At 44.9% G+C, this 14566-nt stretch overlaps 1 protein-coding gene across 6 annotated transcripts in view; it reads left to right on the forward strand.

Annotated features, from left to right (window-relative positions):
* Positions 1 to 14566, forward strand: part of CFAP43 (cilia and flagella associated protein 43) — an 89444-nt gene that overhangs the window by 44003 nt on the left and 30875 nt on the right. For 5 of the 6 annotated variants that reach the window (XM_037903958.2, XM_043551817.1, XM_043551818.1 and 2 more), the window contains 5 exons: positions 317 to 394; positions 2386 to 2511; positions 3065 to 3169; positions 4812 to 4928; positions 5301 to 5513. In XM_037903958.2, coding sequence (XP_037759886.1) covers positions 317 to 394; positions 2386 to 2511; positions 3065 to 3169; positions 4812 to 4928; positions 5301 to 5513 — 639 coding nt within the window. The remainder of the gene's footprint in view (positions 1 to 316; positions 395 to 2385; positions 2512 to 3064; positions 3170 to 4811; positions 4929 to 5300; positions 5514 to 14566) is intronic. The other variant, XM_043551819.1, reaches the window with a different exon arrangement.

Below are 14566 nucleotides of genomic sequence, written 5' to 3' on the forward strand. Positions count from 1 at the left end.
ATCAGCACTTGTAAAAGATTGAATATCTAGCAACGATCTTCTCTGTGGTCTGCTGATGGCAATGTGATCCAGTTGTTTCTCAGTCATTTCATCATTTGACTTCCATGTTAGTTTGTGTTTTCTATGATGAGGGAAAAGTGTCCCTCAATGCACAGATTATACATGCTGCACAGTTTAATGAATCTTTTGCTGTTGTCTATCCGCTCCTTAATTCCAGGTTTTAAATGTGTAAAATGTTTGTATCCAAAGTTTAGTCATTTCTTTTCTTTTCTTCTCATCTACTTTTTTCCTTCAATCATATATTTATTGCACCCAGGCCATCAAAGAAGAGATCAAGAAGTTTGCTGATAAGAGGAAAGAACTGAAAAAAGGAATTAAAAAGCTCCGTAAAACTGTGAGTGTTTGAGACTGTTCACAAGTTGCTTCCAGGGAAATTGGTTCCACCTGCCACCTTTAGTTTGCTTCCGTGGATGCTTTAATAATACCTACCAGGTCTAGGCTCCATTTGCCACAAGCCCTGAGCAAGGCATAGCACATAGGTGCACTGCACTAGGAACATACCAGGAACCAGACTTGAGTTCCCTTTTTACTTCAAAAGGGGAGTAATTTGTGTCAGCCCTATATCTTGTGTAGATTACGTCCCCTAGTATACTGGCCCCTGCATGTCCTCTCACCACCCACATGCAGAGGCTGCTGTCCCCTCCACATTGCTGTCTGTAAGGCAGAGCCTTACTAGCTGGCCTTTAGTTTGGTTCACTAGTGTACATGTCACTGCCCCTCTGCTCTGCCTGACTTCTCAGGCTGTGAAGAGTTAGGGTACTAACATAGAAATGAATCCTGCAAACAAAGGCCCCATCTGGCAAGTTGATGCCTGCCTCCTCTGAAGTGTTCTGTGCTCTCAACTCCTATTGATGTACATGGGAGTCAAAGACACTGGAAACTCAGCACCTTGCAAACTTGATCCCGAAACAATCACCCTGAATTGTTTTGGCTGTGGGTTGTCCAACATCATAGGCCCTGATTCAGCAAAGAGCCTAAGCAGGTTCCTAACTGTAATGAAACTAAGAGTATATGATGTCTGCACTTCAAGCTAGGAGTGTGAGTCCCAGGTTGAGGAGACATACATATGCTAGTTCTGATCAAGGTAGTATGCTAAAAGTAGAATGTAGCCAGTACAAGCAGCGGGAAGAGGTAGCTGCCCTGAGTACGTACCCACCCGAGACCCTAGCCACATGCTCGGGGTGGCTAGTCCTTCCTAACACTTGCACTGCCATGGCTACACTCTGTTTTTAACATGCTAGCTGGATGAGTGGGAGTATTTCTCCTTGAGCTGGGAATCTCACCCCAAAGTGTAGACATACCCTAAAGGCCCTGATTCAGGAAAGCACTTGAGCACATGCTTAACTTAAAGTTAACTTAAAGCATAACTTTGAGTTCACTGGGACTTAAATACATGCTAACACTAAGTACATATTTAAATGCCTTTTCTGAATAGGGATGCTTCACTGCATCAAGGCCTAAGTGCTTTGCTGAAATGGATGGATTTAAGCAGGTGCTTAAAGTTAAGCATGACCTAAAGTGTATTGCTGAATTTGGGTCACAGTCAGTAGTATATAATTAAATTTTACAGGCCTTGTGATTCAGGATAAGCTCTGGACTGGGAAATGGGAAATCCAGGCTTTTGTTCCTAGCTCTGCCACTGACCTATCTTGTGATCGTGGGCAAGTCACTACACACCTGTGGCTTAGCTCCCTGCATGTAAAATGTAGATAATAATATTGATAATTCAGGATCAAGATTTGCAGAAGAGAGTTTCACTTTTAGGATAGGTTAAATTTTGGGTCTGTCACCTTTGACAATGTCTCTTTAAAAATGCCTGCTGTCAAATAGAAGAAATAGATATTTATTATTATTAACATTTACATAAGTGATTTTCACTGTACTAAAAATAAAGCACCTCCCTCTTTAGAAAGTTGGCAAACTCATACTCATGTTATGAAAGGTATTCAAGTTACATGAATTAAGACAACCATACAAAAATGCAAATAAGCTATTTCTTTTAAGCTTATAGCCAGAATACTGAGCGTGCTGTACAATAAATAATCATGCTGAAAAGGAACTCAGACACTTATTTTCAAATGTCACCTCTAAACCAGCATAAAGAAAGAGGAAGAAAAATATTTATGTATATATAAACCCCTATGTATATACAACCCTCTTCAGCTGAGATTGTGAAATCTACATGAGGGTAGTTAAAAGTTTAATAATTTATAGAACAGCTCTTATCTGATACACAGTCTAATAATGTGCTAGAAAATAGTATTCCTTCTATTCATATACAGATGAATTCACTTTTGCTCCTTGTACTTTTTAAATAAAATTCAGATTCAGGAAATGATGTATGAAAATGAACAGGTGCCTGATATTGAGAGACTGGACCAGCAGGATTTCAACCTGGACATCGAAGAACAGGAAAGGCTGCAGGTGGAGAGTGAACAAGAAGTGGCCAAGGTATGGTAGTATGGCATGAAAATGTTTTAAATGATAGGCATGGAAGGGAGAGAGGATTAGGTAGGAGCAAAGGAGAGAGAGCACGAAAGGAGCAAATCCAAGCAGAAAAGTTTGTAAGGTGTTAAATTAAGTAGCAGCATAAATGTGATTGCCCAACTGTAAATAAATAAATAAATAAATTAGCATTATGAAAGATCTTGAAATGAACGGATCAGGTTGGTTATTTAACCTATCTTGCACTTAAAAACCAAATTTGTGTAGAGAATATGGTCTGTGCCAAGAACTACTGAGTTCTAATCCCTGATATTCCCACAGTGACCTTGGGCACATCACTTAACCTCTCTGCCTTTTTCTTCCTTAAAATGTTAGTTTAATATTTGTGGTGTACTTTGAAGGTGCAAAGTGCTACAGTGTTTTTAGTGCTGAGTACTAGTAATGCAGAACGTCTGTGGTGTTTACTTGAGGGACCCATTGAAAATTGCTTTATTTTGCATCCCATACTTCTTTCTCCCTCTGCTTCCCCCCTCCCCCCCCCCAAAAAAAATCCCAAAAGATAAGGAAGGAGATTGAGATGGAGAATCTAGCCAAGTGCTATCTGCGTGATGTCATCAAAAAGGAATGCTGGGACTCCATGTCCATAAAAGGTCGTGCAATTAAGGTAACTTCTACTGTCACTTTATTTCATACCTTTCCCCTGTAGTTTGGGACTCATAAAGGTATTGAGGTTAAGTATGCGGAAGCTTACCACAATTTGGGCTTGCAGAGCATATGGGAAAGAACTTGCTGCTTCCCAAAACACATACAACCAGAGCTGGGTGAATATTTTCAGTTCAGCCAGAAAACCAAAAAATCCAAGAAAAATACTCTGTTTTGAAAATGTTTGGAATTTGTCAGCAAAGTCTGTTCTGAGCCAGCTTCAGACAACATGTTTCAGAGTAACAGCCGTGTTAGTCTGTATTCGCAAAAAGAAAAGGAGTACTTGTGGCACCTTAGAGACTAACCAATTTATTTGAGCATGAGCTCACTTCATCCGATGAAGTGAGCTGTAGCTCACGAAAGCTCATGCTCAAATAAATTGGTTAGTCTCTAAGGTGCCACAAGTACTCCTTTTCTTTTTTCTTCAGATAACATGTATGCATACATTTCCCCCTTTTAATCTTTAGCCCAGTAGCTAGAGCACCTGCCTGGGATGTGGGAGACCCAGGTTTGAATCCCCATTCTGTAGCAGGAACTTTAACTCAGAGCTCCCTCCTGCCAGGTGAGTGGGTTATACTGGGGTGGGTTGCTCTCAGTCTCTCCTGTTGAACCTGTTCCACTTTGTATAATTGTTTAAATATTCATTGGGCCTGAGAATGACTGTATAGTCTAGTGATTACACATCTATGAGGCAGGAGATGTGGATTCAAATTGAATCTAGTTATACAGTTCTAATAATGTGCTAGAAAATAGTATTTCATCTATTCATATATAGAAACATTTACTTTTGCTCCTTGTTCCGTTTTTAATTTGTATTATGTGAGTCAACTAATCTATTCACTCATTTTTTCTAAAGGTTGCTCTGAAAAACTTTTTCTCAACTAAAATGATCAGGTACAATTTCCAAATAATTCTGAGTCAACCAAAACTGCATTTTTCAGTGAATAGCTATTCATGTGAAAAATTTTACCCAGCTCTCCATAGAAACCCTTAGATATTTTCCCCCCAGAGGTTGCAGAACTGCACAGCTCTGAGTTGGAGGAGCATTGGGTGTTGATTTGCAAACAAGCAACCCTGAAATTCCACTTAGTTACAGAATTCCTTTGTGCAGCTTGCTAGAACAAGGAGCTTCTGAAGTAGATTAGCATTTACCAAGGCTAACTGCTATTATATTTGTATTATTTGTTAAGTACTACTAGAAACACAAAGAAAGGCAAATCCCACCCCAGCTGAGCCTATAAATTAAACAGAAGGATAATGATTGGACAAATAAACGGAAGATCTCAGAAGATCCCGAGGATAGGGCAAACCTAAGCCTCAATCCTGCACTCTAATTCCAGTAAAACTCCCTGAGTAAGGAGCACAGGGTCAGGTTCTTGAGGGGTTTTATATTTATTTCTTTAATTTTGAAGACATTTTAAATCAATTTTTTTTAACTTCTAAAGACCCTCCAATATTTTATATTGCTCATGATTCCTCCTCAATGTTATTCATAGCAATAAAGCCGAGTCACTGTAACTGTTTACCAACTTGGAGTACAGCTGAACTGAATGATGTTTTAACTGGGGAAATTTTATTCTAGTCTTTTTATCTCATTTTACAAGTGCTTCCATGCAGCCTATGAGGTGAAAAATTACCCAATGAAAGAACGTAGTAAAGAAGAGTTGGAAGTCTTGGAAAGGGTCCTGCAGTTAAAGAAGTTCGAGTCAGCTGATTTTAAGGTACAATCTCACTCCTCCCAATTCCCCAGAAAAGTAGGAAGAGATGTTAACTCCAGGCCTTCTTCAAGAACGTCTTAGCTATGCTTAAACAGGTAGGCGTTTGTTTCTAAGCTCCATTAGTATCCCAGATAAAACTTAAAGAAGAAACTAAAACAAATGGCACTGGTTATTTTAGTACAAAAATATATTTAATTTTAAGCATTTTGTCTACATCCTAGAACTAGGGGTTAATTGTAGAATTGGACCTCTTGAACTGATTACTTTTTGGAATCCTATTAGCTATAAATGGAAGGACGAAGGGGCCTTTTCTACACAAATGATTCTGAGATAATGTATATAGTTGATCGACCTGCTGTGTTTTTGGATATTCAGATTCGGAAGGAGATTGTTGAGTTTCAGCCTCAGGCTGTACCACCTAAGGAGGAAGGGGAGAAGGTGGAAGAAGAACCTGTGACTGATGAGGCCCCCTCCAATTCCCTGATTGGGAGCCTGAGTGCTCAGTTTGGGGGAGACACATCCATCTTATACCACCAAATGGACCTGCACACCAGGGAGCAGAAGATTAACCAGATCATATTACTGCAGGTGACCTCTTCATACATTTGTGTTTCTGCATTGATACTACCACATGTGCAGGTTCTCAGCCAATCAGAGTTGCTGTTAGATACTCTCTCAGCAATGTACTTTTCTGCTGAATGAAAGAAAGTTTTCCTTTTCCTCCCAGCTCGTTACTCCACCCTTGTTTAAATCCCTAGATATCTCTATTATTTAAGAACTCCTTACTAGATGCCTAAAAAGCCACAATCCCACAACTGAGGAAGAAGGCTTTGCTGGTTATGGTTTAGACGGGAAGTGAAGGTAGCTATAAAAAATTAAAATAGAATATATAACAAATGGAAGAAAGGGGAAGTTGATAGAAATGAATATAAATTATATGCTAGCAATTGTAGAACATTGATAAGGGGAAACAAAGAGACACAAGTCGAAATCTATGGCCAGCAGAGTTAAGGACAATGAGGAGGAGTTTTTAAAATATATTAGAATCATAGAATCATAGAATATCAGGGTTGGAAGGGACCCCAGAAGGTCATCTAGTCCAACCCCCTGCTCGAAGCAGGACCAATTCCCAGTTAAATCATCCCAGCCAGGGCTTTGTCAAGCCTGACCTTAAAAACCTCTAAGGAAGGAGATTCTACCACCTCCCTAGGTAACGCATTCCAGTGTTTCACCACCCTCTTAGTGAAAAAGTTTTTCCTAATATCCAATCTAAACCTCCCCCATTGCAACTTGAGACCATTACTCCTCGTTCTGTCATCTGCTACCATTGAGAACAGTCTAGAGCCATCCTCTTTGGAACCCCCTTTCAGGTAGTTGAAAGCAGCTATCAAATCCCCCCTCATTCTTCTCTTCTGCAGACTAAACAATCCCAGCTCCCTCAGCCTCTCCTCATAAGTCATGTGCTCTAGACCCCTAAGCATTTTTGTTGCCCTTCGCTGGACTCTCTCCAATTTCTCCACATCCTTCTTGTAGTGTGGGGCCCAAAACTGGACACAGTACTCCAGATGAGGCCTCACCAGTGTCGAATAGAGGGGAACGATCACATCCCTCGATCTGCTCGCTATGCCCCTACTTATACATCCCAAAATGCCATTGGCCTTCTTGGCAACAAGGGCACACTGCTGACTCATATCCAGCTTCTCATCCACTGTCACCCCTAGGTCCTTTTCCGCAGAACTGCTGCCTAGCCATTCGGTCCCTAGTCTGTAGCGGTGCATTGGATTCTTCCATCCTAAGTGCAGGACCCTGCACTTATCCTTATTGAACCTCATCAGATTTCTTTTGGCCCAATCCTCCAATTTGTCTAGGTCCTTCTGTATCCTATCCCTCCCCTCCAGCGTATCTACCACTCCTCCCAGTTTAGTATCATCCGCAAATTTGCTGAGAGTGCAATCCACACCATCCTCCAGATCATTTATGAAGATATTGAACAAAACCGGCCCCAGGACCGACCCCTGGGGCACTCCACTCGACACCGGCTGCCAACTAGACATGGAGCCATTGATCACTACCCGTTGAGCCCGACAATCTAGCCAGCTTTCTACCCACCTTATAGTGCATTCATCCAGCCCATACTTCCTTAACTTGCTGACAAGAATACTGTGGGAGACCGTGTCAAAAGCTTTGCTAAAGTCAAGAAACAATACATCCACTGCTTTCCCTTCATCCACAGAACCAGTAATCTCATCATAAAAGGCGATTAGATTAGTCAGGCATGACCTTCCCTTGGTGAATCCATGCTGACTGTTCCTGATCACTTTCCTCTCATGTAAGTGCTTCAGGATTGATTCTTTGAGGACCTGCTCCATGATTTTTCCAGGGACTGAGGTGATGCTGACTGGCCTGTAGTTCCCAGGATCCTCCTTCTTCCCTTTTTTAAAGATTGGCACTACATTAGCCTTTTTCCAGTCATCCGGGACTTCCCCCGTTTGCCACGAGTTTTCAAAGATAATGGCCAAGGGCTCTGCAATCACAGAACAAAAAGATCCTGACAATGAATTATATTGTTACCTTACTAGATGGAAATGGTAGAATTATCAATAATAATGCAAAAAATATAGAAATGTGCAATAAATATTTCTGTTGTGTATTTGGGGAAAAACAGATTATATAGTCTCAACATATGGTGATAACACTCTTTCCATTCCACTAGTACAGGCGAGTCACATCATACGCGGGGGTTAGGTTCTAAAGTCAGCGCCAGAGGCGAAAATCGCGTATAGTCAAAATTACCCTTGAAAATCCCTTAATGTACAGTACAGTATACTGTACATGGTTTTGTGTATACTGTACAACCCTGCACAGCAGGGGTCGGCAACCTGCGGCACACATGCCAAAGGTGGCACGCAAGCTGATTTTTGGCGGCACTCTGCTGCCAGCCAGGGTCCTGGCTGCCAGCCCCGCTCAGCCTGCTGCTGGCCTGGATGAACGGAACCCCGGGCTGGCAGTGGGCTGAGCGGGCCAGCAGCTGGGACCCCGGCTGGCAGGGGCCGGCAGACGGAACCCCAGACCGGTAGCGGGGGGTCCCGGCTGCCAGCCCTGCTCAGCCCGCTGCCAGCCTGGATGAACGGAACTCAGGGCCAGCAATGGTCTGAGCGGTCCTGGCTGCCGGCGCCGCTCAGCCCACTGCCAGTCTGGGGTTCCAGCCGCCAGCCCAGGTAAATGTAAAAGGTATTATTGGCACACCAAACCTTAAATTAATGAAGACTTGGCATGCCACTTCTCAAAGGTTGCCAACCCCTGCGCTAGAATCCACTCAGCGCGGCAAGATGCTCACACTATGTCTACACTACCCACCAGATCGGTGGGCAGTGATCGATCCAGCGGGGATCGATTTATCGCATCTAGTCTAGACATGATAAATCGACTCCTGAGCGCTCTCCCATCTACTCCTGTACTCCACCGCTGAGAGGCATGCGGGAACTGAGACCAAAAGAGGGAACAGCAGATTCATGTCTCCCATCTCACGCTCGCTCTGGGGCATATGCTCATTGAGTGGAATGGTGGGCGGAATCATTCTTTTTCTTTTTTTTTCTTTTTTTTTGCCAAGCACGTATAGTTGAATTCGCATAAGTTAAATGCGCATATGATGCGACTTGCCTGTGTCTCTCAGAAGCTACTAACGTTAGGCATTTTAAGATCAGCAGGTCCAGATAATTTGCATCCACGAGTTTTAAAAAAGCTGGCTGAGAAGCATGCTGGGCCATTAATGATTCTTTTCAACCAGTCTTGGAGCACCAGGGAAGTTCAAGAAGACTGGAAGGAAGCTAGTGTGTGAGGTTTTTAAAAAGGTTAAACAGGATGACCTGGGAAATTATAGTCCTGTCAGCCTGACATCAATCCTGGGCAAGATAATGGAGTGGCTAATATGGGACTCGATTAATAAAAAATTAAAGGAGGGTAATGTAATTAACGCAAATCAACATGGGTTTATAGATGACAGATCCTGTCAAACTTGCTTTTTTTTTTTAAATGAAATTACAAGTTTGGTTGATAAAGGCAATCGTGTGCATGTAATATACTTAGATTTCTATAAGGCTTTTGACTTGGTAGCACATGACATTTTGTTTAGAAAACTTTAGCTGATAGGTCTCAAAATGTAATTGTAAAGGGGAAATTATCAGATGTTTTTCCGGTGGAGCCCCACAGGGATCAGTTCTTGGCCCTATCCTATTCAACATTTTTATCAATGACCTGGAAGAAAACATAAAATCAGTGATAAAGTTGAAGATGACACAAATCTTGGGGGAGTGGTAAATAATAGAGTTATGGGACATTGATTCAGATTGATCTGGATCTCTTTGTAAACTGGGTGCAAGCAAACATGCATTTTAATATAGCTAAATGTAAATGTATAAGAACGAAGAATGCAGGCCATACTTGTAGGATGCAGGACTCTATCCTGGGAAATAGTGACTCTGAAAAAGATTTGAAAGTTGTGGTGGATAATCAGCTGAACATGAGCTCCCAATGTGATGCAGTGGCCAAAAGAGCATATGGGATCCTGCAATGCATAAACAGGAATCTCAAGTAGAAGTAGAAAGGCTATTTTATCTGTTTGTGGCACTGGTGCAACTGCTGCTGGAATACTGTGTCCAATTCTGGTGCCCTTAATTCAAGAAGGATGTTGATAAATTGGAGAGGGGTCAGAGAAGAGCCATGACCCGACCCCCCTCAGTTCTTTCTCAACTATCATCAGCCTGAGATGGATCTCCCAGCAGTGTGATAGCTGATATCTTTATTTACTGTGTAGAATAGTTAGAGCAATTGTTTGTTTACTACTTAGTATTGCCAGCAGATCGAGGGAAGTGATTATTCCCCTCTATTCGGCACTGGTGAGGCCACATCTGGAGTATTGCGTCCAGTTTTGGGCCCCCCACTACAGAAAGGATGTGGACAAATTGGAGAGAGTCCAGCGGAGGGCAACGAAAATGATCAGGAGGCTGGGGCACATGTCTTACAAGGAGAGGCTGAGGGAACTGGACTTGTTTAGTCTGCGGAAGAGAAGAGTGAGGGGGGATTTGATAGCAGCCTTCAACTACCTGAAGGGGGGTTCCAAAGAGGATGGAGCTCAGCTGTTCTCAGTGGTGGCAGATGACAGAACAAGGAGCAATAGTCTCAAGTTGCAGTGGGGGAGGTCTAGGTTGGATATTAGGAAACACTGTTTCACTAGGAGGGTGGTGAAGCACTGGAATGCGTTACCTAGGGCGGTAGTGGAATCTCTATCCTTAGAGGTTTTTAAGGCCCGGTTTGATAAAGCCCTGGCTGGGATGATTTCGTTGGTGTTGGTCCTGCTTGAAGCTGGATGGTCTCCTGAGGTCTCTTCCAACCCTGGTCTTCTATGATTCTATACTTACCCTTTTTCTTCCTCCATTATATTTCTCGAAAAAAATTTCATGTATTTCTTACCCTTACCATAGTTTGTGCTCACACGCAGGGCTGAACTGTCATAGTTCAAGCCATTTTCGGTTCACCGGGCTTCAAGTGCTGCTTTTCTTGCCAGGAACCAATCCCAGTATTGGACGGTCACTTTCTATGTGTGCGATGCTTAGGTGAGACGCACATCCCACAAAAGTGTTCTCACTACAGCAATGTAAAGGCTCACCAGGAAGGACAAAGACCTGCATCTAAAACTTATCCTTATGGCAAAGATTCTGCGCCCGGCATCTGATCCCAGCCAGCAGATGCTCTCTGGACAGCATTCTCCAGAGACTTCACCCTCCTCTCAGAGGAAGGCTCATTCCTCAAAAAGAGTAACAAGGAAAAGAGCAGCAACTTCTCCTTGGAAAGCGCCACTGAAAAAGAAGCAGTCTCTGGCTCATTCTTTATCCTCAGTACTGACCGCACCACAGCTGAGTACGTATGAAGCACCAGGATCCTCTGGTACTGCCTGTGCTGTGACATCTGCCAAATCCAAGCCTGCAGACTCTGAGTCAAGAGGCAAACAAAAGCTCATCTCCTCCGTTGCGGTATCAGTGGAACTGCCAAAAGACGCAGCAACGAGACTCTCCCCCAGACTATGGCACCACCGCCTGTTCCGACAACGCAGAGCACACAGGTGTCCAGCGTCTGCAGCTGCAACAGCACTGTCGGAACTGAACACTTCAGTGCCAAAACTGTCAGCACCATGCCATTTTCCGCAACACAAGGACTTCCTTATATCATCAGCACCTGAATCCCTGCCTCTTTGGCACTGACATATCCCCGGTATGCACGGTCCCAGGCCAAGCTGCTTCACCACTGGCCCCTCCATTTTCCTGCGAGGAGGAGGATAATGAGCAGCAGGGTGTTTTCTCATCGCACCACTCCTCTCCTGTCCAACCTACCGCAATAGGGTCACCTGTATGGCCGAGACCTCATCCCGGACCTGACATCCAGACCTGGTATGGGCACCTGTGGATCCCTCCACCTGGGCCATTCCCAACACCCTGGCCTTATTGGGACCCCTGGGCTGCATACAGGAGGCAATATCCCAAGCCTCTACAGGGAAAGGATTAGTTCTCCTCCACCATCCTCTGTGGGTGCATCATTAGAGCCCATTGAGGGAAAGCTTTGAGGAACAAGAGGAAGCCCTGGAACAGGACAGGACAGGACACCACCTGCCAGTATTTCCTCCTCTTCCCCAGATGAGGCCATAATGCTCCACCACCCACAGGCGCGGACGATTTCAAACACTTTCAAGAACCCTTCAGGAGAGTTGCAGATGGCCTAGAGATCCCTATAGAGGAGGTCCCAGAGTCCCAACATAAGTTGCTAGACATTCTGCAAACCTTGTTGGCTTCAAAAATAGCACTTCCAATAAACGATACGCTCATGGAACTAGCCAAAACCATATGACACGCCCCAGCAACAATGCTGCCTACCTGCAAGAGAGCTGATAAAAAGTATTATGTCCCCTCAAAAGGGATGGACTTTTTATTTTCCCACCCAGCACCAAACTCTCCAGTTGTCAACCACTCAAGCAGCAATAACAATATAGATTCACCCCATATGACAAGGAGTGGAAACAACTAGACCTTTTTGGCCACAAGGCCTACTCATCAGCAACCCTGCAATTTCGAATTGCCAGTTACTCATTAATGGTAAAGGACAACCATGGAAACTACTCCAAACTTGCAGAATTTATTAATGAGATCCCAGAAGAGAAAAGGGACCAAATCAAATCCTTTTTAACTAAGGGTCAACTTCTGGCCAGAACCGTCCTGTAGGCATCCCTAGATGTGGCAGATGCAGTGGCACGATCTGCGGCCACAGTCATTGTTATGTGCCGAGCATCGTGGCTTCACCTGTCCTGTTTGCCCAAGAAGTACAGTCCACAGTGGAGGACCTCCCCTTTGATGGCCAGAAACTGTTTGCCTCGAAGAGAGATGAAGCCCTCCACACCCTGAAGGACTCTCGGGCATCTCTCTGCATATTGGGGATATACACACCTGCAATGAACAGAAAACAGGGTAGATATTATCCCTACCAGAGCACATGATATCATGGGTGCCAACTTTTGCAGGTGCCGGTGGGTGCTTGCTCCCGGCTCTGCCTCTGCCCTGCCCCCATCCCAACCCCTTCCTCAAAGTCCCCTCCCCAACTCCGCCCCCTCCCTGCGCCTATTGGACCCCTTCCCCAAATCCCCGCCCCGGCCCCACCTCTTCCCGGAGTGCACTGTGTTCCCCCTTCTCCCACCTCCCTCCCAGCGCTTGCCACCGCGAAACAGCTGTTTCGCATGGCAAGCGCTGGGAGCTAGTGGGAGAAGCGGAGCAGCAGCGCGCTCAAGGGAGGAGGCAGAGCAGAGTTGAACTGGGGTGGGGTGGGAGCTGCAAGTGGGTGCAGAGCACCCACCAATTTTTCCCCATGGGTGCTCCAGCCCGGAGCACCCACAGAGTCAGTGCCTATGCATGATATGCCCCATACACTCAACAACAGAGACGCTACAAGACACAGCAACAGAGGCAGAGACCTTTGAGGTGTCAACCACATCCACCTCAATCATCTGCTTCGCAACCATCCTCTGCTTTACAACAATTTTGAGAGTTTGGTTGAGAGTCCGAGCAACCTACTCCACCCACCAGTGCTGACGTCATTGTCCATCCCCCATTTTGACCACCATTTGACCCCTTTCTCTTTGGCATGGACTTCCATCACCACAGACAAATGGGTCCTAGAAATAATCCATAAGGCTATGTGATACAGTTCATCTCCATCCCCCCCACCCGCCCTCCCTCCCCAGTCCCTCTTTAGGGACCCCTCTCACAAACAACTTCTACAGCAGGAAGTAAACCACCTATTACATCTGGACACCATAGAACCAGTACCATCTCAACACTGAGGGAAGGGCTTTTATTCCCAGTACTTCTTAACCCAGAAAAAGAACAGAGGATGGAGGACTACTATAGACCTCAGAAAACTCAACAGATCTGTAAAGCTCCAACGGTTCCAGATGGTCACACTAGCAACCATAATACCAGCGCTGGAACAGGGAGACTGGTTTTCAGCCCTCAACCTCCAAGACCCCTATTTCCATGTTACCATATACCCCACTCACAAGAGTTTCTCAGGTTTACTCTGGGAACAGAACAATACCAATACAAAGTTCTGCCTCTCAGGGTATGTCTACACTACGGAATTAGGTCAATCTTCTAGAAGTTGATTTTTAGAAATCCATTTTATACAGTCAATTGCATATGTCCACACTAAGCGCATTAAGTTGGGGGAGTGCGTCCTCACTACCGTGACTAGCGTCGACTTTTGGAGCGTTGCACTGTGGGTAGCTATCCCACAGTTCCCGCAGTCTCCGCTGCCCATTGGAATTCTGGGTTGAGCTCCCAATGCCTGATGGGGCAAACACATTGTCACATGTTGTCAGTTGCCCCTCCCTCCATGAAAGCAATGACAGACAATCGTTTTGTGCCTTTTTTCCGTGCAGACACCATACTGCTGACAGCAGACAGTGCAGTAGGACTGCTAACTGTCGTCATCATCATCCACCGCTTTCGCTGCAACTATGCTCTCCTGGTGCCATGAATCCACCTCGCAGATCCTCTTGTCGTTCTGTATAAATATCTATTCTCGTGGCATCCGTCGTCATCCACCACTTCCACTGCAACTCTGCTCTCCTGCAGACGCCATACCACGGCAAGCATGGAGCCCCCTCAGCTCACTGCTGCTGTTGTGAGCATTGAAAACACCTCGCGCATTATCCTGCAGTGTGTGCAGAACCTGCAAAAGCAGGCGGGGAGGCGACAACAGCGCGATCACAATAGTGATGAGGACATGGACACAGACTTCTCTCAAAGCATGGGCCCTGGCAATTTGGACATCATGGTGGTAATGGGGCAGGTTCATGCTGTGGAACGCTGATTCTGGGCCCGGGAAACAAGCACAGACTGCAAAAAGAAAAGGAGTACTTGTGGCACCTTAGAGACTAACAAATTTGTTAGTCTCTAAGGTACCACAAGTACTCCTTTTCTTTTTGCGAATACAGACTAACACGGCTGCTACTCTGAAACCAAGCACAGACTGGTGGGACTGCATAGTGTTGCAGGTCTGGGATGATTTCCAGTGGCTGCAAAACGTTTGCATGCGTAAGG

The sequence above is a fragment of the Chelonia mydas genome, chromosome 7 (genome assembly GCF_015237465.2).
Source record: "Chelonia mydas isolate rCheMyd1 chromosome 7, rCheMyd1.pri.v2, whole genome shotgun sequence".
Taxonomy (NCBI): Eukaryota; Metazoa; Chordata; order Testudines; family Cheloniidae; genus Chelonia; species Chelonia mydas.